Source organism: Scophthalmus maximus, chromosome 12 (assembly GCF_022379125.1).
Source record: "Scophthalmus maximus strain ysfricsl-2021 chromosome 12, ASM2237912v1, whole genome shotgun sequence".
In the NCBI taxonomy this organism is placed as follows: domain Eukaryota; kingdom Metazoa; phylum Chordata; class Actinopteri; order Pleuronectiformes; family Scophthalmidae; genus Scophthalmus; species Scophthalmus maximus.
Window position 1 is genome coordinate 24810001 of NC_061526.1, and position 15777 is coordinate 24825777.

General features: G+C 49.1%; 1 protein-coding gene across 5 annotated transcripts in view; it reads left to right on the forward strand.

Annotated features, from left to right (window-relative positions):
- flncb (filamin C, gamma b (actin binding protein 280)) overlaps positions 1-14272 on the forward strand; it is a 27745-nt gene extending 13473 nt beyond the window's left edge. For 3 of the 5 annotated variants that reach the window (XM_035616261.2, XM_035616277.2, XM_035616295.2), the window contains 34 exons: positions 328-451; positions 565-725; positions 808-898; positions 1035-1204; positions 1284-1401; positions 1569-1831; positions 1960-2557; positions 2904-3074; positions 3541-3703; positions 3788-3948; positions 4038-4205; positions 4297-4420; positions 4497-4653; positions 6272-6461; positions 6556-6579; positions 6650-6897; positions 7457-7546; positions 8004-8103; positions 8255-8395; positions 8671-8799; positions 8882-9055; positions 9150-9311; positions 9491-9694; positions 9785-9937; positions 10174-10296; positions 10403-10660; positions 10929-11198; positions 11292-11429; positions 11612-11727; positions 12239-12371; positions 12470-12646; positions 12735-12953; positions 13274-13480; positions 13561-14272. In XM_035616261.2, coding sequence (XP_035472154.2) covers positions 328-451; positions 565-725; positions 808-898; positions 1035-1204; positions 1284-1401; positions 1569-1831; positions 1960-2557; positions 2904-3074; positions 3541-3703; positions 3788-3948; positions 4038-4205; positions 4297-4420; positions 4497-4653; positions 6272-6461; positions 6556-6579; positions 6650-6897; positions 7457-7546; positions 8004-8103; positions 8255-8395; positions 8671-8799; positions 8882-9055; positions 9150-9311; positions 9491-9694; positions 9785-9937; positions 10174-10296; positions 10403-10660; positions 10929-11198; positions 11292-11429; positions 11612-11727; positions 12239-12371; positions 12470-12646; positions 12735-12953; positions 13274-13480; positions 13561-13748 — 5913 coding nt within the window. In that variant the 3' untranslated portion in view covers positions 13749-14272. The remainder of the gene's footprint in view (positions 1-327; positions 452-564; positions 726-807; positions 899-1034; positions 1205-1283; positions 1402-1568; positions 1832-1959; positions 2558-2903; positions 3075-3540; positions 3704-3787; positions 3949-4037; positions 4206-4296; positions 4421-4496; positions 4654-6271; positions 6462-6555; positions 6580-6649; positions 6898-7456; positions 7547-8003; positions 8104-8254; positions 8396-8670; positions 8800-8881; positions 9056-9149; positions 9312-9490; positions 9695-9784; positions 9938-10173; positions 10297-10402; positions 10661-10928; positions 11199-11291; positions 11430-11611; positions 11728-12238; positions 12372-12469; positions 12647-12734; positions 12954-13273; positions 13481-13560) is intronic. The other 2 variants (XM_035616270.2, XM_035616287.2) reach the window with 1 other exon arrangement.
- The last annotated feature ends 1505 nt before the right edge of the window (positions 14273-15777 follow it).

Consider the following 15777-nt stretch of genomic DNA (forward strand, 5'->3'; position numbering starts at 1 on the left):
ATAAAAGAAATGATTTGTTTGAAGGATGACGTCACAACATTTGTACATCATCAACATACTAATGTAAATCCAAAATGATTGTGGTTCATTTGGCCAATAAGTGACGTGAAGAATTACAGAGGACCCAGGATTAAACCCTGAGGTTCTCCAGAGTCTCGGATTTGATTGGAAGGATTTGGAATTATGAAATAAATATGTATTTACTTATTTGTGAACGAGTTGATACTTTTAATTAACATTGCAGAAAGGATGTAGACAAGAGACAATATGATAAAGTGTCATATTGATGTTCTGTGTGAATATAAATGTTTTGTCTCTGTGCGTCAGGTGACCATCGGTGAAGGAAGTCATCCGGAGAACGTGAAGGTTTACGGTCCCGGTGTGGAGAAGACGGGCCTGAAGGCCAACGAGCCGACCTACTTCACCGTGGACTGCAGCGACGCCGGACAGGGTCAGAGTTCAAACCTCCGCTTTTAGCTTCCCAGCGTTTTGATATTCACGTTTGATCGGACAGTCTTTCAGAGTTCGTCAGAGATGAAGTTTATTGGTCGATTGTTACTTCAGGTGACGTCAGCATCGGGATCAAATGTGCTCCGGGCGTTGTCGGACCTGCGGAGGCCGATATCGACTTCGACATCATCAAGAACGACAACGACACGTTCACGGTGAAGTACACGCCCCCGGGCCCGGGACAGTACACCATCATGGTGCTGTTCGCCGACCAGGTGAGAGCCAGACGCAGATCAGCGACCTCTGAACACTGTCGGACACGAGGAGGCGTCAAACTCACCTGTCATGTTCCAACAGGAAATACCCATCAGCCCCTTCAGAATCAAGGTGGATCCGTCCCACGACGCAGCTAAAGTCCGAGCAGAAGGACCCGGACTCAACAAGACGGGTGAGACTTCACAAACTGGGGGATATTTCATTTACATAAATATAATTGATTTATTACTTACTGTGAGAGTATACAAAAGGAACACACCACACTTCCTGTGTGATGTCGTGTGTTGACGTGTGTGTTTTGCGTTCAGGCGTCGAAGTGGGAAAACCTACTCACTTCAACATTTACACCAAAGGAGCAGGAAAAGCCAAACAGGAGGTTCAGTTTGCCGCCGCAGCTCAAGGCGACGCCGTGCGAGACTTCGAGATCATCGACAACCACGACTACTCATACACTGTCCGCTACACGGCCGTCCAGCAGGTGAGGCCACGCCCCCTCCTCCCCCTGCAAGCTGATTGGATGAGAGGAGTGTGTTGTGTGTTGACTGTGTTTCTCTCAGGGGAATGTGTCCGTCTCGGTTTGTCATGGAGGAGACGCCATCCCCAAGAGTCCCTTCAACATCAGCGTGGCCCCGCCCCTCGACCTCAGCAAGGTCAAAGTCCAGGGGCTGAACAACAGTAAGTTGTGTTTCATATTAACATACATTTTCATCCATTTATTGAAAACTGCATCAACCAGAATTTATAATACAGGAAAAAAATAAAGAAGTAAATGTGATATAAATATACATGATATAAATATACATGATGTGAATTTAATTTGTGTCTGTTTTCTCAAACTGAAGAGGTGGATGTTGGGAAGGATGAGGAGTTCACCGTCAGTACACGAGGAGCTGGAGGTCAGGGCAAACTGGAGGTCAGGATCACCTCCCCGTCACGTCGGCCAATCCCCTGCAAGCTGGAACCGGGCTCGGCCAATGAGCTTCACACGGTGAAGTACATCCCCCCCGAGGAGGGGTCGTACCGAGTGGACGTCAGCTATGACGGAAACCCCGTCCAAGGAAGTCCATTCACTGTGGAGGGCGTCATGCCGCCTGACCCCTCGAAGGTGAGACCAGTGACACGCCCCCTGAGGGCAGAGACCAGTTAGAGACCAGTTCAGCGCCCCCTGCAGGCAGCTAATGTCTTTGTGAATCATCTGGAATCTGACTCTTCTATTTTACTTGAACCCTCCAGGTGCGAGCCTACGGTCCAGGTCTTCAGGGCGGTGTTGTGGGGAAACCGGCTCCCTTTGCCATCGACACAAAGGGAGCCGGTACCGGTGGTCTGGGTCTGACGGTGGAGGGGCCCTGCGAGGCCAAGATCGAGTGTCAGGACAACGGTGACGGGTCCTGCTCTGTCTCCTACCTGCCCACCGAGCCCGGCGAATACGCCATCAACATCCTGTTCGCGGACCAGCACATCCCCAGCTCCCCCTTCAAGGCCGTGGTCCAGTCCGTGTTCGACCCCACCAAGGTGACGGCGAGCGGCCCGGGCCTGGAGCGAGGAAAAGTCAACGAGGACGGATCCTTCACGGTGGACTGCTCCAAAGCCGGAGAGGCTGAGCTCACCATCGAGATCATCTCTGACTCTGGGTCCAAAGCTGAAGTTCACGTCCAGAACAACAGCGACGGGACCTACTCCATCACCTACATCCCCCAGTTCCACGGCATGTACACCATCACCATCAAGTACGGAGGACACGCCGTGCCCCAGTTCCCCATCCGCCTGCAGGTGGACCCGGCCGTCGACACCAGCGGAGTGAAGGTCTACGGACCAGGAGTCGAACCCAGAGGTGAGCGTCTAAAGATGCATTCATTGTTTTACCAAACATGAATCCAGAAGCAAAATGTCTTGATCTGATGAGATCTTAATAGATTCAGATCCGAAAACTCAGATTTACAGTTAAACTCTATGAAACAATCAAACAACGAGGATCCAGAGATTCATCGTGAGTTGCTGCAGAGACCAGAGTCACATGACTGTAGACACCTCATGAACTCCTCTTGTTCCCTGCTGCTGTGAATATACTGGAGAACAGACGTGATGTCACTGAGACTCCTCCCACCTCTGTCTGTTATGAAGGAAGTTGAAAACGTTCTGTTGATGAAGGTTTGATTTGACGTGTCTGTCGTCCGCAGGCGTCCTGAGGGAAGTGACCACACATTTCATCGTGGAGGCCCGAGCGTTCTACAAGAGCGGCAGCCAAATCAAAAGCTGCATCTCGAATCCATCGGGCGCCAACACAGACGCTTACATCACCGACAAGGGCGACGGGACGTATAGGGTGGAGTACACGCCGTACGAGGACGGTGAGGAAACAGACGGGAGCTGGTGTTGGTTGTCTGAGGGAGTTTACTGGTCTGAATGAACATCGTGTGTGTGTGTGTGTGTGTGTGTGTGTGTGTGGCCTCGACTCAGAGTCAGAGCAACACAGATGAACTCTGGGTATTTTTAGCTACAGCCAGATGCTTTTCCACTGATAGTAACGTGTGACATATTGGAGCCCAGTGCATTGTGGGACAGGAATCCTCCACCAGGCTTGTGTCGTCTGTCAGTCGCTGATCGTCTTTATATACAGTCAGTGATTGTCTGTATATACAGTCAGTGATCGTCTGTATATACAGTCAGTGATCGTCTTTATATACAGTCACTGATCGTCTTTATATACAGTCAGTGATCGTCTTTATACACAGTCAGTGATCATCTCTATATACAGTCTGTGATGAAACTGGACCTCAGACCTGATACTGATCTGGATTCTGTCTCTGGCTGCAGGTTTGCATCTGGTTGAAGTTCTGTTTGACGAGGTCTCCGTGCCGACGAGTCCCTTCAGGGTTTCTGTGACCGAGGGTTGTGATCCCAGTCGGGTCCGAGCCTACGGTCCGGGTCTGGAGGAAGGACTGGTCAACAAGCCGAACCGCTTCACCGTCGAGACCCGGTGATTTCACAGAATAGTTTTGAAGACTTGATACAAATGTTTCAGAAAGCTTTGGTCTGTCCTGACCATCCTGTCTGGCCTCAGGGGAGCTGGCACCGGGGGGCTCGGCCTCGCCATCGAGGGTCCGTCTGAGGCAAAGATGTCGTGTAAGGACAACAAAGACGGCAGCTGCAGTGTGGAGTACATCCCCTTCACTCCCGGAGACTATGACGTCAATATCACCTTCGGAGGTCTACCTATCCCAGGTGATTGGTCCACCTCAGTGAAGCCCAGAGTTCGGACCTGTTGGGTTGAGATTGTTACAGGTTCAGTTACCTGGCTCTGTGTGTTGTAGGAAGCCCTTTTCGAGTCCCAGTTCGAGAGCTGGTGGACCCCAGTAAGGTGAGGTGTTCAGGTCCTGGACTGGGGAGTGGAGTCAGAGCTCACGTCCCTCAGACCTTCACTGTCGACAGCAGCAAGGCGGGAGTGGCGCCACTGGAGGTGCAGCTCTACGGGCCGACGGGTACATCTACAAACACAACACTGACTCCCTGGACTTTACTTTGGAAGAAGTGAACAACATTGTTCTCACACGATGACACGTTTCTCCCCAGGTGTGGCTGAACCAATCAGCATCACCGACAACGGGGACGGAACTCACACGGTGAACTACACTCCTGCCAGCGACGGCCCGTACACGGTGTGTGTGAAGTACGCCGACCAGGAGGTTCCTCGCAGGTCAGTGTGGAGGTCAGTCTGGGGCCAAGTCTTGATCCTCGTCGTCCAGGTCTAACTTCTCAAACCGTCTCCTCAGTCCCTTCAAGATCAAGACGCTGCCGGCTCACGATGCCAGTAAAGTTCGAGCCAGTGGTCCAGGTCTGAATGCGTCCGGGGTCTCGGCCAGTCTGCCGGTTGAGTTCACCATCGACGCCCGAGACGCTGGAGAGGGACTGCTCACGGTCCAGATACTGGTGAGTCACAGTGGATCAATGATGCCTTCAAGCCAGCTCTGAATTCAGAACCTCAGAATGTCTTAAGGTCTTTTCCATGCAGAGAATCCTTCAGTGATGTTGTTGTTGTTTTCTTTCAATGAAGAACCTGGTAAATTACGTCAGGATCCAACTGACAATCTTCTTCTGGATCCTTCAGGACGTCGTAGATCTGATCAGTACAGATTCAGTTCAAGTTGAAAGTTTAATGGTTAAATAAAACTGATCGCAGGTTTTAAAGCCTCCGACCAGAGCTGTGAAATAAAGTGGAACAAGTTCTTGTTTGTCTTGTCCGTAGCTCGAGGAACCGCTAACGAACGCTGGCGTGTTTACGAACCGTTTGTCACCTCGTATTTCAGTTCTTACTTTATTAAAAACACAAGTGTAACGAGCGGGAACCAAAACTTTCTCTGTTTCCATGTTGATTAGGACCAAACTACGTCAACAGCTGAAAATCAGGTCATTTTCAGGTGATTACGAGGAAAGTTTCCAGGGAACGATCTGGAAAATCCAGGAGCGTTGAAATGAACCGTCGTCATTATGTCGTAACTGTGGCGCAGTGAAAACACACAATGAGTAAATTAAGTTTCTGTCCCGAGCTGCAGACGACTGGTCTGAATGTATCAGCTTCTGTGTTTCTGACTCTTTTAACCCCTGATTCAAACTCTCCATGTGACGTCCTGCTCTGCTGTCGGGCCACTCGCTGCTGCTGCAGGGTCCGGATGGATGCAGGCGAGAGGCCTCTGTGTTTGTGGAGGACTGGGGCAGGAGAGTGTGGCAGACTCACATAGTAAAGAAAACCATCCCCTTCAGTATTCTGAAGAGAGGCTGTGTAAGGCCTGACCTCCTCCTGCACCTCCACCTTCCTCACCACCTCCATCTTCATCCTCCCTCATCCTCTCTCATCTCGCCCCGTCCTTCCTCTGGACTTACCTCCATTCAGTTGGTCTAATGAGCATGAACACACAGATGTGGTTTTCAGTTCTCCACTAACCAGATGCCTCCATCCATCCCTCCACCCTCTGCTGCATCAGTAGAGTTAGATCCCGTGTGCACAACATTACCACATGTGAGTGCTGCGATCACCAGTGGTCTCAAACCAGCAGCCATCCAGACCCTGGTCCAGACTCCAGACTCCGGTTCAGACTCCAGACTCTGGTCCAGACTCTAGACTCCAGAATATAGTCCAGACTGGAGACTATGTGTTGTCAGGCCACATGACAGCAGCTCAACAGGCTGTAAACCACGACGTCTGGCACATCATCAGATCATAAAAGTTCAGATCAACACCTGATGAATCTATGACTAAGGTTCCTTCTGTTTTAGCTCCGTGTTTGGTCTCCACCTCCTCCTGAGGAAACATCTGCTCCTGGAGGCTTTGTCACTGTTTCATTGCTCAGTATGAACACGTATGAACACGTATGAACACGTATGAACCTGTGTCGGTGTCACGTCTGTGGCTGCGGCTTGTTTCGGGACTCAAACAGTCGATGAGTTGAAGTCGTGTGGTTCGTGGTAGAGACCTCTGATGGGCAGCACTTCACTTCACTTCACTTTAACTTCAGTCTCAAACACTGACTTCCTGTTCTCTCGTCTCCAGGATCCAGAGGGAAAACCCAAGAAGGCGAACATCCGAGACAACAGGGATGGGACGTACACGGTGTCCTACGTGCCGGACATGACGGGACGCTACACCATCACCATCAAGTACGGAGGAGACGAGATCCCCTACTCGCCGTACAGAATCCACGCCCTGCCCACTGGGGACGCCAGCAAGTGTCTGGTCACAGGTCAGGCTCCGCCCACCACGGCTCTGTCAGCCAATCAGAGTTCATCGCCTGAAACTGTCACAGCATCACTGACTCTGTTGTCATTTCCCCACAGTGTCGATCGGAGGACATGGTCTGGGTGAGTGGTGATGAATCTGATGTTTGTTAATATCAATTAATTTCATCGAACAAGCTTCTTGTCTCGTCAGGGTCCGGAATTGGTCCGACCATCCAGATCGGCGAGGAGACCGTCATCACCGTGGACGCAAAGGCTGCTGGGAAAGGTAAAGTCACCTGTAAGGTGTCGACCCCCGACGGGGCGGAGCTTGACGTGGACGTGGTGGAGAACGCCGACGGGACTTTCGATATCTACTACACGGCGCCTGAGCCCGGGAAGTACGTCATCACCATCCGGTTTGGAGGGGAACACATTCCCAACAGCCCGTTCCACGTGGTGGTGAGTCGGGTCGCTGGCGGGTCCGGTGGAGACTAACAGAACCACTTTCCACCGTGGAAACAGAAAAAAACTTTAATCACATGAACTTCATCAAGATCAAATATGTGATTCATGTTTTTAAAAACTTTATTAATTTATATCTGAGATTTTTCTAATTGATGTGAAAATCTCAGGATTGTTTTTAGTTTTTTTCCATTTGAAAATGATCCATTGATTTATATCTCCTGAATATATTGATGTGTTTATTCATGAATCATCTCCACATTAGAGACGAACTCATGAATCATCAGTTTGTTCTTTTACACATTAAACAGATGAACGTCTTTGAATCAGAAGAGAAAAGTTTTGGTTAATCACCAAGTCATAATCCTCTTTAATCTTATTATTAATTATCTTCTGTAAATATGTTTTGTGTCTTTTCAAAGTTCAGAGACGTTTTTCTTTCTGGCAAACATGAACAAAAATATTAACAACAAGGAGACGTTGTGTTTGTGCATGATGGTGTGTTTAACTGTGTGTGTGTGTGTGTGTGTGTGTGTGTGTGTGTGTTTCCTGTCAGGCGAGTGACGTCCCAATAATAAAGGAGCCGTGTGACAAGCTTCAGTTACATCAGCCGTTCTCTCCCTATGTGGGCTACACCCCCCAATGGGTACACAGCATTATACTGTACATTATACTGTACTACACTATGCTATACTACACTCTACTGTATATTATACTCCAGTCCACAGTTCCAGTGTTCCTCCGCCTGTATATTCGTGTCCGCTCTTTGTTTTACTTCAGTGGATAAAAACAGATTATTTTCATGTTTCATCTGTTTCTAACAAACTGAACTAACTTGTTTCTGTCAGATGTTGGCTTATTAATCTTTGATTGTTTCTCACTAAATCAAACTGCAAAGATTGTTTAATATTTTATTTTGTCATTGTCAAGCTTTTAATTGAGTTTGACTCTGGACTGTTTCAGTCTTTGAGTATCAGCTCCTCTCTGCGCCTTTCTACTCTTCTCCTGTGCTTCCTCCTCCCTCCTCGCTGGCTCATTTCCCAGAGTTCCCGGTATGGTGACACTAACCCCCCCCCCCCCCCCCCCTTCTGGCTTTGGTTCAGGCCACCGACGATGCCATCAGCCCGGTGGACGGGATGGAACCGCTGCTCCGCCCCTTCAGTCTGGTCATTCCCTTCACCGTCCAGAAAGGAGAAGTCACAGGTGAGGTTCAGTCTGAAATTTGTCCGTTTCCCCTGCTGAAGAAATTAAACCCATCAACTTGTCTGAGGCCATTACTATAATAACATATTGATTGAATGTATGAGTTTGTGAACGGAGCCGTTTGGAGTTAAAGTACAGTTGTTTTCTCCAGGTGAGGTTCGAATGCCGTCTGGTCGAACCGCTTGTCCTCACATCACCGACAACAAGGACGGAACCGTCACCGTGAAATACTCTCCGACCGAACGAGGTCTGCACGAGATGGACATCAAATACGATGGGAACCACATCCCAGGTACACTGTATATATATATATATATATATATATATATATATATATATATAAATATATACTGTAAATGTAATAACTTTCTTTTCCACTGGGATGAGTCACAACAAAAAAGAGTGATTCATGTCCGAGGTCCCGTCATCTGAAGTGAAGAGCGGAGTGTCGTCAGCGTACAGACTTTAGGACGAATCAGACTCTGTTCACGTCACGTTTTAACTTTAATGAAAACAGGAACTGTCACATTCATGTACCGTTTGTTCTCGTGTGTTTCTCTGTTACAGGAAGTCCTCTTCAGTTCTACGTCGACGCCATCAACAGTGGTCACGTGACAGCGTATGGCCCCGGCCTGAGCCACGGCACCGTGAACAGACCGGCCACTTTCACGATCGTTACCAAAGACGCTGGCGAAGGTACCGTTGCCGTAACACTCGGACTGTTTCAGTGATCTGTAAGAAACGTTGTCCCACGTGTCCCTGGTTTGTCTCTGTGCAGGCGGTCTATCTCTGGCGGTCGAGGGTCCGTCCAAAGCGGAGATCAGCTGTAAAGACAACAAAGACGGGACCTGCACCGTGTCCTACCTGCCCACGGCACCTGGAGACTACAACATCCTCGTCAAGTTCGATGACAAACACATCCCCGGCAGCCCCTTCACCGCCAAGATCACTGGTAATGAACCAGGAAGACTCAGACTTTAGTTTGAGTGGGTTTCAAACCTGTGACCTCCCCTAAAATCCGAACAACTGTTGCCTCCGACCTTCAGGTGACGACTCCATGAGGACTTCTCAGCTCAACGTTGGCACGGCAACAGATGTTTCCCTGAAGATCACGGAGACAGACCTGAGCAGCCTGACGGCGACCATCCGAGCGCCGTCCGGACACGAGGAGCCGTGTCTGCTGAAGAGGCTTCCCAACAGACACATCGGTCAGCCCACGCTGCTCGCGGCTCAACGACGTGGATGAAAATATGAACTTTATGAACTTGATGATGTTTGAGGCCTGAAACTCAATAGAACCTCATGTTCTATTTCGTTAAAGCTATCGACACATACATGCTAACCTTAGTGGTTGAGCTTGACACGTTTGTGTTTCTTTTGTCTGCAGGAATCTCGTTCACACCGAAGGAAGTGGGCGAACACGTGGTCAGTGTGAAGAAGAACGGGAAACACGTGACCAACAGTCCGTTCAAGATCATGGTCGGTCAGTCGGAGATCGGAGACGCCAGCAAGGTGAAGGTTTACGGTCAGGGGCTGCTGGAGGGTCACACCTTCGAGGTGGCAGAGTTCATCGTGGACACGAGGAACGCAGGTCAGGATTTAGAGCTGAATGTGTTCGCGCAGTTCGATCTCGTCCTCCAGTGGATGATGATGATGATGATGAACCGTCTGTTGTTGCCAGGTTACGGAGGTCTGGGTCTGTCCATCGAGGGGCCCAGTAAAGTGGACATCAACTGTGAGGACGTGGAGGACGGGACCTGTAAAGTCACCTACTGTCCCACTGAACCAGGAAACTACATCATCAACATCAAGTTCGCCGACCAACACGTACCAGGTCCGAACCTGACAGATCGATGACGTCACCATGGCACCAGTCCTGTGGTTCACGTCCAGTTGTTTGATTCTTGTTGCCGTGATTTCACATAACTTTACAAATGGTTTTCCTGAAATTCCTGCTGTTTGATTAAAAGTTCAAAAATGAATCTTCATGTCTGTTTGGAATTGTTGCTTTGGAATTTTATTTGAATTAGCTAACGTGAAAAAACCGTCCAAATACTTTTGTCCCAACAGGAAGTCCGTTCACGGTGAAGGTGTTTGGCGATGGCCGGATGAAGGAGAGCATCACCAGGAAACGTCAGGCTTCCTCCATCGCCACCGTCGGCAGCACCTGTGACCTCAATCTCAAAATACCTGGTGAGCTGTGACATCACTGCCTCGTCTGCACCCGGTCCGCTCTGCTTCCTCCTCTTCACCTCCTTCTCTTTGTCCCTCGTTTCCTCGCCGCCTCCTCCTCCTGCAGGGAACTGGTTTCAGATGGTGTCGAATCAGGAGCGTCTGACGCGGACGTTCACCCGCAGCAGCCACACCTACACCCGGACGGAGAGGACGGAGATCAGCAAGACCCGGGCGGGCGAGACGAAGAGGGAGGTCCGGGTGGAGGAGAGCACGCAGGTCGGAGGCGACCCCTTCAGGGACGTGTTCGGAGACTTCCTAGGGCGGGAGAGTCTGAGCGGGTTCAGCGGCGCTCCGGCCGTCAGCCGACCGCCTCTGCAGGACGGTGTGTGTGTGTGTGTGAGAGAAAATGTTATATTAAACCAATGCTGCATGTGAAAGTCTTTTCCCATGATGCTTCACTGTGACCTGGTTTGTTTTTAACTTCCTGTCAGAGTCGTAATCTGATCCGTCCTCCAGACGAAATGTCATGAAACATTTTGATATAATCAGTTCCTGTGTTTCCTTTGGGACCAGAGCTGGAAAACATCTGGACCTCAGATCCCGGCTCTATGTCCACATCCTAACATGTCAGTCTCGCCCCCCCCCCTCAGGTGAGGCAGGGAACCAGGAGATGACGGCTCAGGTGACGAGTCCTGGAGGGAAGACGGAGGACGCAGAGATCATCAAAGGAGAAGACAGCACCTACAGCGTCCGGTTCATCCCTCAGGAGATGGGACCTCACACCGTTAACGTGAAGTACCGGGGCCAACATGTTCCCGGGAGCCCCTTCCAGTTCACTGTGGGGCCCCTGGGAGAGGGGGGGGCCCACAAGGTCCGAGCAGGAGGAACAGGACTGGACCGAGGGGTGGCAGGGATCCCAGGTTCACTTCTTTCTCTTCATTACGTAGATTACGTAAACATTCTTCATGAAAACATATAAAAGATGAAAGTTGAACGTGTTTGTCGTGTTTCAGCTGAGTTCAGTATCTGGACCAGAGAAGCCGGAGCTGGAGGTTTGTCCATCGCGGTGGAAGGACCCAGCAAGGCCGAGATCACCTTTGAAGACCGGAAGGACGGATCCTGTGGCGTCGCCTACGTGGTCCAGGAGCCTGGTGAGACTCAACATTACAGTTTATTTTTCTTGGGCTTTAGTTGAAGTACAATGTGTATTGAAAACAGCAGTGGGCCGTGAGCGGACCCTGGGGAACCCCTCCGACCTGTCAAAGGTTTCAACGTGACATTATGATTTATTTATATCCTCAGTCGACCTTCTGCTCGTGTTTCTTCTCCGCAGGTGATTACGAGGTTTCTATTAAATTCAACGACGAGCACATCCCAGACTCACCGTTCATCGTCCCCATCGCCACGCTGTCCGACGACGCTCGCCGCCTCACCATCACCAGCCTGCAGGTGAGAACACGTCATCCTCACATCTGACAGAACAGTTTATTTGGAGGCAGCTGAGCTCATCCAGAGTCTGTAAACTCTGAAACTGTCTGACGTGTTGTCTGTTCTTTTTAAAGATGACATTTAGATTTTCTATGAATAGATTCTTATTAGAGTCTGACGGTGTTTCTGTGATCGTGTGTGTAAATGTATCTGCTCTATAACTGCAGCTCCGTATATTTAACTTCTGACCTTTTTAAAAATCTCAATGTGGCTTGTCGTGGTCCACATTTACACAAAGACAAACTTTATTTGTTTAGGCAACGGTCAGATAAAAATACACAGCAAATAAAACAACACAAAGTAGATGATGAGGTAAAAGAAACAGGCAAAAATAACCAACAACAAAAGTTCTCTTCCATCACGCCACCTGTCAGTAAACATGTCTTCTAACACTGCACAATCTGTATGTATAAAAATGGTCATATCACAGAATCACTAATAGAAGTTTCTGCCCCCCCCCCCCGTTCCTCAGGAGATGGGTCTGAAGGTCGGACACGAAGCCTCGTTCTCTGTGCAGCTGAATGGAGCCAGAGGTTTGATCGATGCTAAGATCCACACGCCGTCAGGAGCCATCGAGGAGTGTCACATCACCGAGATGGACACCGGTAACAAACCGGAGTTCCACACGGCTCGACTCTGGGTCCACTTCTTTTCTGGAGATCCACAAAGTTCAATTCTTTTCATGGTCTTCCTGTTTCCACAGATCAACACGCCATCAGGTTCATCCCAAGAGAGAACGGCGTTCACTCCATCGATGTTCGTTTCAACGGCAGCCACGTCCCCGGCAGCCCTTTCAAAATCCGAGTGGGAGAACCGGGACAGGTCGGAGATCCCGGCTTGGTGTCCGCCTTCGGACCGGGCCTGGAGGGAGGAACCACAGGTATGGACGCGAACATTAAACACCTTCATTCTAAAGACTTGAATGAGATAAATGAGAATGTTTAATGGGTGTTGCTCGTATCCTTCAGGTGCAGCATCAGAGTTTGTTGTGAACACCTGTAACGCCGGCGCAGGAGCTCTGTCCGTGACCATCGACGGACCGTCCAAAGTGAAAATGGACTGTCAGGAGAGTCCGGAGGGCTACAAGGTCTCATACACACCCATGGCTCCTGGGAACTACCTGATCTCCATCAAGTACGGAGGACTGCAGCACATCGGAGGAAGCCCCTTCAAGGCCAAAGTCTCAGGTGGATTAACAGACCGTCAGCACCTCACTGGCACTCAGGAGTTCACCAGAGTTCTGTCAGATATACAACATGTAATCATCAGAGCAGTGAACGAACGTAACTGATCCTTAGACTGCGAGGTTCTGAGGTGAATGTGTTTGTGGGCATCGGTGTCAGTAGCCACATAGAGCTGGCAGCGCACTGTGGAAATGTTCCTACAAGACGTTTACAACTACCTGCAAGAACCGTGGATCTGTGAAAGACCACGAGAACCACGGAGGAACTACAGAACCTTCTCCAGGTTCTCCTTGATGCTCATGCTTCTCTAAATCTCTCCTCAGGCCCTCGTCTGTCCGGAGGCCACAGTCTTCATGAGACCTCGTCAGTTCTCGTGGAAACTGTCACCAAGTCATCGGTGATGGGCGGAGCCTTCGCCTCTTTACCCAAGTTCTCCTCCGACGCCAGTAAAGTCGTCTCCAGAGGTGCCGGCCTGTCGAAGGCCTTCGTCGGTCAGAAGAACACGTTCACAGTCGACTGCAGCAAAGCAGGTGAGCACATGACATGAACGTACGAGGACGCCAACCAGACGAAAACCATTCACCCGTTGTCTCCGTCCGTGTCTCTGCAGGCACCAACATGTTGATGGTCGGCGTCCACGGGCCGAAGACGCCCTGCGAGGAGGTGTACGTCAAACACATGGGCAACAAGATGTACAGCGTCACGTACACCGTCAAGGAACAGGGCAGCTACATCCTGATCCTCAAGTGGGGGGACGACAACGTCCCGGGGAGTCCCTTCCACGTCACCGTCCCCTGAACCTGGACCGCCCACGTCCGTCTCACCGTCCACGCTGCACTGAAGACTGTTGTCAATGAAATCCTCCCGTTTCCTGCGTCTCTGCAGTTTCGTGCTCGTGGTTCGTGAACATCCGTGTTTCGATAGTCGGAGGTCAGAGTTTCTCTCGGCTTCAGACCGACGGCGACTCACGATCGTCCTCCACGATGAATCAAACCACTCAGGTCTTTGTGTCTTCAGGAGGATTTGGATTCGTTCTTCAGATCTAATCAGAGCAGGAACAAGTTCAAACGGTTTTCTCGCCTTCCGAGGATCAGGACTTTATTTATTCTCCCACGTTTTTCTTTCCTCTTTGTTTTTCTTGGACAGAAAAATGTCTTATTGTCGACGTTTGTTTTTTGTTCCTGGATGATTTTTTGGGGATGAACAAACGTTTTGTACCACGGGAGGCGGAGCCAGGAGGAAACCAGATATTATTATAGAGTGAGATTTTATAGTGATTTTTGTATGAATGAAACATGAAATAATAAATTTGGTGAGTTTGATTTGTTCACCTTCAGTTCTGCTGCTCGTTCCACAGCTGATCCTTGTCTCACTCCAGAGTCTCTGACGCAGAACCACAGAATCACAGAATCCAGATCAGATCAGATCACATCACATCACATCACATCAGATCAGATCACATCAGATCAGATCACATCAGATCAGATCACATCAGGTCACATCAGGTCACATCAGATCACATCACATCAGATCACGTCAGATCAGGTCACATCACATCAGATCACATCACATCACATCACATCAGATCACATCACATCACATCACATCAGATCAGATCACATCAGATCAGATCACATCAGATCAGATCACATCAGGTCACATCAGGTCACATCAGATCACATCACATCAGATCACGTCAGATCAGGTCACATCAGATCACATCACATCAGATCACATCACATCAGATCAGATCACATCAGATCACATCACATCACATCAGATCAGATCACATCAGATCACATCAGATCAGATCACATCACATCAGATCACATCACATCAGATCACATCAGATCAGATCACATCAGATCACATCAGATCAGATCACATCAGATCACATCACATCAGATCACATCACATCAGATCAGATCAGATCATATCACATCAGATCACATCAGATCACATCACATCAGATCACATCACATCAGATCAGATCACATCAGATCACATCAGATCACATCAGATCAGATCACATCACATCAGATCACATCACATCAGATCACATCACATCAGATCACATCACATCACATCAGATCACATCACATCACATCACATCAGATCACATCAGATCAGATCACATCACATCACATCACATCAGATCAGATCACATCAGATCAGATCACATCAGATCAGATCACATCAGGTCACATCAGGTCACATCAGATCACATCACATCAGATCACGTCAGATCAGGTCACATCAGATCACATCAGATCAGATCACATCAGATCAGATCACATCAGATCAGATCACATCAGATCACATCACATCAGATCACATCACATCAGATCACATCAGATCATATCACATCAGATCACATCAGATCACATCACATCAGATCACATCAGATCAGATCACATCAGATCACATCAGATCACATCAGATCAGATCACATCACATCAGATCACATCACAACAGATCACATCACATCAGATCACATCAGATCAGATCAGATCACGTCAGATCAGGTCACATCAGATCACATCACATCAGATCACATCAGATCACATCAGATCACATCACATCAGATCAGGTCACATCAGATCACATCACATCAGATCACATCAGATCACATCAGATCACATCACATCAGATCACATCAGATCACATCAGATCACATCACATCACATCACATCAGATCACATCAGATCACATCAGATCACATCAGATCAGATCACATCACATCACATCACATCAGATCACATCAGATCAGATCACATCACATCACATCACATCACATCAGATCACATCACATCAGATCAGATCACAT